General features: G+C 46.0%; 1 protein-coding gene across 1 annotated transcript in view; it reads left to right on the top strand.

Moving 5' to 3' along the window:
• The first annotated feature begins 916 nt into the window (after positions 1–916).
• Positions 917–10,466, top strand: part of PCCA (propionyl-CoA carboxylase alpha subunit) — a 331,566-nt gene continuing 322,016 nt past the window's right edge. The window contains exon 1 of the mRNA XM_015415102.1: positions 917–1,030. Coding sequence (XP_015270588.1) covers positions 944–1,030 — 87 coding nt within the window. The 5' untranslated portion in view covers positions 917–943. The remainder of the gene's footprint in view (positions 1,031–10,466) is intronic.

Below are 10,466 nucleotides of genomic sequence, written 5' to 3'. Positions count from 1 at the left end.
TTCCTGGAATCATGGGTCAATTGTGCAATTCTAAGCATGTTTACTCAGAAGTAAATCCCTCAACTTTCAACAGGCAAAGAATGTACATAGCTTCACTGGTTCACAGGAAAATCCAGAAACAAAACCCACCTTGTACCTTTCATAAACAGAACAGCCTAAATAACACAACACCGTGTGCAAGCTTTTCACCCAGGCTGCCTGGTGAAGAGTTCTGGAGAACCCAAAAGCTTACACTCCATTGTGGTTGCCAACCTCCAGGTAGTGGCTGGGGTTCTCCTGCTATAACAACTGATCTCCAGGCGACAGAGATCAGTTCCCCTGGACAAAATGGCCACTTTGGAAGGTGGACTCTTTGGGACTGCACCGAACTGAAGTCCCTCCTCTTCCCAAACCCCGCCTTCCTCAGGCTCCACATTCAAAATCTCCAGGTATTTCCCAACCCTGAGCTGGCAACTTGTGGTATTTCGATTGTTCTTAATAAAAGGTACCATAGCGCCTTTTTTGTGGGGGGGAGGGGGATTTCAGTATTGCTTCGCTCCAGCATGAAGCTTGCAACCCAGTCTCAGCGCCTTTACTCCACACTGCACGAAACGTTCAGCTATGTATAAACCGCAACAGCCACCAGACCTCAGCGGCTCCAAAACCAAGCCGACTGCGCTTGCGCCACGCCCTCCGCGCGGCTCCTTCTATTCACCAGGACGGCTCGCTCTCCGGCGTGGGTCCCGCCCACTCCCCTAAGCCCCTCCCCCTCCGCGCAGGGAGGCGGGATCGTGGCCGTTCCTCCCGTCTCATTCAGCGAAAGCAGCAGCCTCGGGCGGGAGGGAAGAGCGAGGGGTGTGTGTGTCTGTCACGGGAAGGCGCGGCTTCTGATTGGCCAAGAGGAGGCGAAGGTGAAAGGGCGGCCGAGGCGGCTGAGGAGTGCCCAGCGGGCCGCTGTGAAGTGATGGCGGCGTCGGCCTTTCTGTGTCGGGCTGGGGCTCGGCAGCCACTGCAGCCTGGCGTCCTGGAGCGGCTGTCCGTGGCGCGGGAGGTGAGGGGCGGCTGAGGGGAAGAGTCGCGGTTGGGTATGCCCGGCGCCGCCTGCGCAGCCGCCGAGTGGGCTGGAGGGAGTCGGGGTCGGATGCAGCGCCTTTAAGGCAACGGAGCCAGCCAGCAGCAGTATGGCAGGCAGTAGCTGCTAGTCTGACCGCCCGCCCGCCCGGGTCCCTTTCCCGGCCTGTCAGGGCTGTCCGCGCGCCACGAGTCCGGAGGGCGCTTGTATGTGCTCGGGGAAGGCGGTGGGGGGATGCCAGTGAGAGACGCGTGTCCGTTGCAGCTGCGTTACGCGTGTCTGTGCGTCCATCTGTCTCCGTCGGCTTTCAGCCCCCGTACACCGCCCGGTAGTCCTGGAGAGCCAGCGGCTTGTCTTTTGCAGGTGCGGGTCGTGGGCTTCGTATGCAAGCGCTGCTGGTGGGGATAGGGCGGCTGCATGGAAGGAGGCACCCCTGTCGGTTGAGTATATGCAGCACAGTTTTTTTAAAAATCCCACCGGTTCCTCCAAAGAGGTTCAGAGTGGCATGCGTGAGCCCTCCCCTTTAGTCTCACAACAACCCTGTGAGGTATGTGTGAGAAAGTGTGATATGCCATTACTGCTCGAGGGGCTTGTCTGCTCATCCCGTCTCCTGTGCTTAAGGAGGGGGATACCCTCTCTGGCTTCTTTTTTCCATGCATTTGACAATGTCATCTTGCTAAGAGCAAAACGATTCCCGAAAGGGGGCGGGGTGGGATGTCTGATGTGAATCTGTGGTTCCTGGTGCAAGCCAATTCAGGAAGAGAAAGTCTTGCTGAGTATCAGTCTCCTTCATGGCACACATTTGTCTCTGTCTCATGGTTCGTGCTTGGACATACGTTCCTATTTAACAGCATATGTAGTAACTTGCGTGCTGTTCTTTCCCCACTGTGTTAACCTTTGTTTATGACAGCATCTAAATATGACTGTGAGAAGGGGCTGGTACAGTTATGTGACCTAATGCACGTGAATGCTATAGGCATATTTAGTGCATCTCATCTTGTTAACGGTTTGTGCATAGAGGACCCAGAGCTTCACTGGTAGTATGACAGGCTCCCCACTTGCTTATGTTATGGACTTGAAGAACTGGATAGCTGGAGTTTATTCAGTATATATTTGGGTCCCATTCCCCTTATCCCCCCCCTCGTGCTTGGACATACGTTCCTATTTAACAGCATATGTAGTAACTTGCGTTACCTTTGTTTATGACAGCATCTAAATATGACTGTGAGAAGGTGCTGGTACAGTTATGTGACCTAATGCACGTGAATGTGAATGCTTTATGCATATTTAGTGCATCTCATCTTGTTAACGGTTTGTGCAGAGAGGACCCAGAGCTTCACTGGACAGCGTGCACAGTGTAGTATGACAGGCTCCCCACTTGCTTACCGTTATGGACTTGAAGAGCTGGATAGCTGGAGTTTATTCAGTATATATTTGGGTCCCATTCCCCTTATCCCCCCTCCCCAGGGTTTGAACTCATCATTTGTTCTCCCCCCCCACTCTCTCCCCCCCCCTTGCACCATGCAAGCAACTATTTCTGTGTTGTAAGGGAATCCCAGTGAGGTATTGGCTGACAAGTGACAATAACCAAGTGACAATAAACCTGTCATTTAGTGTTACTTTGCATGTCTTGATCATCATCAGGTCGCATGATGTTTTGCTGTTCATTCTCTGGCTATAGGTTTGAACCTTTTTTGCCTTTCTACATATTTGATAAAGTGTGTGTGCACAGGAAAGCTCATACCTTGAATAAACCTTTATTGAACTTAAAGGTGCCATTGGACTCTAAATAAACTGAATATCAGTATGTCATCTCAACGAAGCACAAAATTATCCCCATACATGATATATTTTTCCCTGTTTAATTTGCTAGGTGAAATGAATATGTGAATCGCTAGTAAACCAGATGCCATCTGTTGTTGGTATTTATTTAGAAAATGTTATATGGCATGTCTACAGAGACATTTATTTCAGTTTCTTGAAGGAATAAAGAAACTATGGCATGATGGTAACCTTGTGAACCTATATTTTCTTTGTACCAGTTACACACAGGGGGGGGGGAGTTTCCCATTGTCTTACACTTGCATTCTAAACGTCTTTCGTGACATTGCCTGTTCCTCTGCTATTTTGGTGTAATGTCTGTCATACCTTCTGTTTTTGGTATATCCGTACAGTGCTTAGAGTGTCAGATTAGGATCTAGGAGATCCCGGTTCGTACCCCCATTCTGCCTAGGAAGCTTGCTGGGTGATCTTGGGCCAGTTGTACACTCTCTGCTAACCCCCTTCACAGGGTTGTTGTGAGGATAAAATGGAGTACAGGCAAACAGATGCCGTTTTGCTCCCCACTGGGGAGAAAGGCAGGTAAAAATGAAATAAATGTTGCAATGGTTCAGCTACTCTGTTATGCTGGACTGTGAAGGGATGCCATCCAAATACTAATCAGCACTCATTTAGTGGATCCTTTATAGATGAGCTTCATGAGTAACTCCTTAAAATTACTCCCCATCTCTGTGCCTGTAAGCATGAACTGTGGCATTATCAGCAGGTCAACTGGTCTGAAGGAAACTTGCCTTATGCTGTTTCTGTAACTGCCAGCTATTTTATTTACTTGTTCGTTGGGCTTTGCCCTGTTAACCATCAACTGCCTGGTTGCTGTCATGTTGCAGGTACCCACAAGCCCTTTGCCCCCCCCCCCCCCCCCAGGCCAATTCACACGGCTAAGTGAAAGCACTCTGACACAGCTAAATACAAATCTCCATCAATGGTCCTGCCCTGGTTACCCGTGTCTTGTTACCTGCCCAACCACAATGAGAAACCCTGTACCATGATTGGTAAACATGGGGAGCCCTATGATGCTTTTCAAAATGGACTGCTGTGTTCCTGCAGAACTGCACATTTAAGTCTATAAAGAAATGCCACCCATTTAAGATTAGCAGCACCAACTCTTGAATGGTAACTGTTAATAAACATTCAAGAGACATGTGTTCACCAGAAAATCCAGTCTTCTGAAGTGTTTGAAGTTGCAAATTTTAAAATAACAGGCCCCTACACTGCTATAAAGGACAGGATTCAAATATTAGCTCTCCTTTCCCAGCAGTGTCAAGGTTATGATAAATATTCCCTTATCAGCAAAGCGAAAACAGGCAAACAAAGCCTGGCATCGTCCTGACTCACGGAGACCCTAGCTTCCAGAGCCACAGTCCTGTAACATGACAAAATCGTTTCACTTCACGAAGCACTCTCAGAACTCAAGTTCCATTGTAGCTACCTCATGTCAGACGTGTGGTACCTCAAGAAGTGTAAGGGCGCCACTATGCGGCATAAGCCACGAGAGCGGCTAGCGCCTTCTTATAAGAGAGACCACAACAAGGCCGGGTCAGCTGTTACTGAGTTTTCGGCCAAAAGCGAATATTCTGTGGAGCAAATGAAACTGCGCCAGGTTGTCTTGGCACCTAGAAATTTCATGGTGGCACCTAGTACTTTTTGTGGCAGCAATAATTAGGAAATATGGGTATACATAACCCTGATTGCTGAACTGTCAGATCCACACGTGACTCCCCAGGTCACTGGTTATCACCAGTGTTCCCTCTAAGCTGAGTTAGTGTGAGCTAGCTCACAGTTTTTTAGCCTCCGACTCACACATTTTTGTCTTAGCTCAGGAAGGATGGCTCCAGAGCAAACTAATTTATGCAGTAGCCAAATTGTTTGCTCACAACTTTAAGGCCAGTAGCTCACAAAATAGAATTTTTGCTCACAAGACTCCACAGCTTTGAGGGAGCATTGGTGGTATGTAATAGGAAACTACTAAAGGATAACTGTCAACTAGAACAAATTTAGAGTCCAGTGGCACCTTTAAGACCAACAAAGGTTTACTCAAGGTCTTTGCCAACTGGACTCTAAATTTGTTCTACTGCTTCAGACCAACACGGCTGACCATCTGGGTGTCAACTAGAACTTGATGTGCCTGAATTGAGGCCCTGGTCACACGGAAGGTTTTGGGCCGGGAGAGGGATGGATCGGAGGCACAGCAAACGGGTGCGATCTCACCGCAACATCTGGGAAGCGTTGCGCACCCGTCCCTGATCCGGCCCTAACCCCGGAAAACCCGCTGCAAAAAAGAACCTTCTTCAGAGGAGGACTTACCTGCAGCACCGCAGCAAGCGCGGCCGTGGGATCACCACCGCGCCTGTTGTGCATATCAATCCCAGCTCCCCGCCAAACTGTGCATGCGCACACATGCGCAGTTTCTTTCTGTGGCTTCCCCCCAGCATCTGATCGTGCCGGGGAGGAAGTGCGCGGCGGCTTACATGATCTATGTGATCCTGCCGCCGCGTGTCTCTTTTGCTGCGGCTTTAAAAAGCCGCACTTGCCCATCCCCCCCCCCGTGTGGCAGGGACCTCTGTTGATCTTTTTTAGTATGAAGTGTGGAAATGTTAATTAGCTTAACTGCAATGATGGAAGTTTTGTGACTAGTCTCCCTTTCACTTTTAACTTGAGTAACAGCCTTTTAAAATTTATGGAGGAAAAGTGTTGGCTGATAATTCTGAGAGAAAATGTTAGCGCACACCCAGCCCAAATGAAGAAACTTAGTCTTGGCCTATCAACTGTGTTTATCATGAATCTTCAGAAGCTGATTTGGTGGTGTAACATGTTATGGGATGTTTGAGCTCTCTGTAGGAGGACAGGTTTCTGTTAAAATGTAGACTTAAGTTACAGATGTGAAGTAAAGTTTTAACTCTTTATCGGGGTTAAACATTAAACCTTCTTGTGAAAAGTTTATGAGCATGCTTTGTTCTCAGTTGAATGTGTCTTTCCAGCATCTAACATAATTGTCTAGAAGGGTTTTTTTGGTGTGTGTGTGTGTTTTACCGTGCATAGTTAAACTAAGCAATGTTTCTTATGGGGATGATGAAATACTGGTGTACAAGGGGAGATTAGTGAGGTGCCAGGAATTTGGTAATTGCAAGTAATTTCAAGAAAGTTTAAGGTGACTAACTTTTACAAGTTGCGAGGATGGCGTAGATCTGTGGTTTACAACCTCCAAGTAGTGGTTGGAGACCTCTTGGTATTATGACCAATCTCCAAGCAACAGAGATCAGTTACCTTGGATAAAATGGCTGCTTTGGAAGGTGGACTGTATTACATTATACCCCGCTGAAATCCTTCCTATCCTCAAAGCTCACCTTCCCCAGACTTCACCCCCAAATCTCCAGGAATTTCCCAGTCCAGAGTTGGCAACCCTACGTAGACCCTGTCCATACCAGCAGGCATCTCATACTGAAACACCTGTAAGAGGCTTGTTTGCCATGGTTTTTGATGGGGTAGGGACAGCAGGCATCGTATAAGTAGTTGGGGTTTTTAATTTTTTTTTATTACATTCAAAAATTAAAAATTAAAGGAATGGTACAGCAACACCAGTAAAACAAACAAAGAACAAAACAAAAAAAGGGCCTTAAATTATATATAACTAGTATAAAGTTCTTTTGGAATTTCTCTGTTCTTGGCCAAATAATTTAAAATAGGGGACCAAGTTTTTTTAAACTTAGAAACTGTTGCTGGTGAAGACAAAGAATTAAAATTAAAAGTTAATTTGGCCAAAACATATTTTTCCCAAAGTCTGGAATGCTAAGCTGAAACAGATGGGGCTGAAGGTGATTTCCATTGAGAAGCAATTGCAAGTTTTGCCGCCCCCAATAAAATACCAATAATCGCTTGTTTCCATATTGGTAAATCATCATTCAGAAGTCATCCCAGAAGTAGATGTTCAGGTGTATCATCTAGTTGGATTTCAGTAATCATATAAATTGTCTTCAGCACCATACGCCAAAAATGCTGAAACACTGGACAGGTAAGCCAACAGTGGAGGTATCAAATTTTGTTTTTAATTAGTAATGTTTTAATCACCACTTGCAACTTTGCCTTGAGCCAAGAGGAATGGTATGGTACCAATATTTTATTAAGAAATTGTATAAATCAGGAATATTTTGTCCTAGAACTTCATTTGCCTGAATGAGAGTTCCTAAGCTGAAAGTATGTGTGGTGCTTGCATGCGTGAGCTGACGCAGAACACTCAGTGCTGTAGTATTGTTGAGGCTAAAAATGGCGTAGCTCTGATCTGTGCTTGGATAAAGATCTCTGGGAACATCGTAGAAGGCTCAAAGAGCTTCCAAGGAGCAAGTTACAATTTACTGTTTTAGCATTTACTGTATATGTCACTAAGACCCGCCAGGTCATTCTGTAGGCTTGCTTTGCCATGCACAGTATCTACAGAAAAAATGTCACTTTTGTCATAGAGCCACTCCCAGATCCTGTCTTATGTTGAATTGGAGCAATTTAATAAGGAAACCGGATTAGCATATTGTGGCCCCCACATTAGGGGCCACCTCATTTACCAAACCTCCTCTGGGTTAGTGTTTATTTGAGCACAGCAAGTTGTCATTTTCACTGTTGACTGGACATCCACAGAATAGTAAATTATGGGGAGGTACAAACATTTGGTTAATATGTCTTAATTTTTTAGTATATTTACACATGGTCTTCAGGATTCTAGTTTCATGGTTCAAGGAATAAGACTAGAATATTTTTCAAATGGTTGGGTTTATGTTCGCTTTCGTTATTACAGCAATGACAGCCTGAGTGAGGGGAGCTCTGCACGCGTCTTATGTATCAAACCTGTGGTCTTTACTATTTTTGTTATGAGTATCTTATTGCCTCATTAGACTACAGCAACATGCAAGGAGGTAATTTCTTAGCGCATGCTGTGAAGCTGCTTTTCATTGTTATTGGAAGTGAGTTGTTTGTATGTTCACCTGTATAGTTTGGGGCTTTGGAAAATTTGAGGACCGAGGCATAACTGAATGTGCAAATCCTCCTGATCTTTCCTTGCTTACAGTGTAGTAGAATAAATTGGAGACTCGAGGGAGGAAAAGAGCCCCTGGATAACCAAAACTGCGAACTGGCTGAAAAGATTTGGAAAGTTGTTTTGGTAATTTGAGCTGTTTATATTATGGATGGAGAAGTCTATGCTGGGTCATTAGAATGTTAATAAGACTAAGTCTAAATCCTGCACAGATGTTTGTGTGCCAGCTAATATAAACAAATGCCAGCTAATATAAACAAATATAAAAGAAATTTCAAATTTAAGAAGCAGAACAGTTCTCATCAAGGCCCAAATCTGTTAAGGATGTCCTTTTCTTCTGGTGTAGGGAGTCTCTCTCTCTCTCTTACTGTAGAAAGCTAACTGCAAGGATAAAAATATTTCTGGAGTCAAATGTCAAATTCTTCAAGGGGGAAAAGGAGTGAAAACAAAAGTAAAACTGCTTCAAAATCATATGACATTTGATAGCAACTTGCTATCTTCCCCCTTCCTGGTTGCAGAGATTCATGTGCATCAGCTTGTTGGAAGCAATGTAAGCACCATTTTGGCTTTGACCATTTACGGCTGCGGTCACACGGAACATTAGCCACGCAAGAGAGACGGAAGACAGGCGGATTTTCCAGGCGTGATCTCACCGGCACATCTGGGAAGCGTAGTGCTTCTGCAGCACAACCGAGGCTTCCTGCCGAAAATGTGCAGCAAAAAACTAGTACCTCGGAGGTACTAGTTTCCGGAAACCGCGGGGCAAGGGCGGGCGTCTGATCGCGTTTCCGGTGGCATCCGGCGCCCACCCATGTCCCCTTGCGAAAAAGGTTTTTTTCCCCCCAGGTCTCAGTGGATGCGCACACGCACCCAACGGAGCATGCGCATTTGTCGTGTACACAAAAAACGAAAACCAGTTTGCCGCACCGCGCGCTTCTTCGTTGCGCGCAGGCACGTCCTGTGATCGGCACCTCTCCCTACCCATGGAACCTCCACGGTACCTCCACAGGAAGCCACGCTTCCCCCCCGCAGTTTCCTGCCCGTGTGACCGGAGCCTACGTTCCTCTTTCAGATGTCTTTGTTCATTCTGATTAACTGGTTGTCATGAGAGTTAGGCCTGAAAGACTGGCTTGAATGTTTCTCTAAGCTAATGATGAGCATGTTGATGATTCTAATAATGCCTGTTGTTCATCAGGGATGGTACCTCAACATCATTCTCAGTCTCTCTTGGGTTCAGTAAGGACCAGGAGTAGCTAACTTGCTATAAAAAGTAATTGCCCCTCCTTACATGTCCATGTATGCTATTCATCTTATGACAAATTCATTAGCAGTTGGAAATAGCAGATGTATATGGATAATTTACTCTATCAGTTGGACCTAACCTTAATTTGCGCTCTGTAGCAGTGATATGGGGTAGAAAATGTTCCAGTGCTATATTTTTCTATGGAAAATGTTTTGCCACACATATGTAAATATAGTCTACCTCTAGTTGTCAGGGCTGTTGGGCTGCAAGTCAGTCATGGTAGATAGCCTAAATGTGGGACATGGTGTATTTGCCTTCATTAAATGTCATCATTAACTTTAACTTTGAACCCACATCACTCCTCTGTAATGTTCCCTTTAATTTTTTTTCACCTACTGAGCAGAGCAGTTCACATCCTGAGCAGAATTATAACTTGAACTTTGTTCTGCTGCTTCAGACCAACATGGCTACCCACCAGAATATAAGTGCTGTAATCTTAAAATGGGCAACGGACAGTGCAAGACCCTGCATGGCTCCAGACTGCTGCTGAGTGGGGCTTCCCGTGTTAATGAGCAGCCAATGTGTTTCTACCTTATATGAGTTAACAAGTGTGTGATGTAATATATGTCTTTTAGGGTGCGTTCAGACACAGCGTTTCAGCTGGCATAAACTGTACCGGTTGGAACCGGTGCAGTTTATTCTGGCTGAAACGCGATCACCGTCTTCAAGTCTCGCCTTCCCACCACCGTCGGCGGGAGGTAATAGATTGCACCAGCCGAAGCTGGTTTCAAAGGAGTTGAATAAGAGTTTCAACAGAGGTGACCCACCTTTTTTTTGTTCTCTTCTGTTGAGTTTCCATGGACAATGTGTTCACTTTAAAACTTTCGCTCAGAGGGAGACCAAGGACGCGCAGCTGAACAAGCGGCTGGGAGCAGCTCAGCGTCCTGACAGCTAAGAGGAGATTGGTACCGTAATTACTGTAGGACACGGACAGATGGCTCCTTTAGAGACTGGCCAGTTTTGCTGATGTTCAGAGAAACAAGAAGGTTTACGGGAGGATTGAACGGCTTCGGGGGAGAGCGGAGTGGAGAAGAGTGGAGAAGATCGCATGCGCAAAGGCAGCCATCCACAGAATGGCGATCTTTGCGCATGCTCAAAACACCCCATCTTACATTTAAACTTTAAAGGTAAGGACTTACCTTTGAAGTTTAAAGCCCAAACTGGCCTTCCTGAAGTCCCGGACTCCGGAAAGTTAAACTAAGGGCCTTTTCTTTTTTAAAAAACAAACGCCGGGGCGAAGCTTTGCCCAAGCG

Source organism: Gekko japonicus, unplaced genomic scaffold (genome assembly GCF_001447785.1).
Source record: "Gekko japonicus isolate JY-2015 unplaced genomic scaffold, Gekko_japonicus_V1.1 scaffold52, whole genome shotgun sequence".
Classification (NCBI taxonomy): domain Eukaryota; kingdom Metazoa; phylum Chordata; class Lepidosauria; order Squamata; family Gekkonidae; genus Gekko; species Gekko japonicus.
The sequence above is the reverse complement of the archived record's forward strand: the minus strand, read 5'-3'. Positions and strand labels throughout refer to the sequence as shown.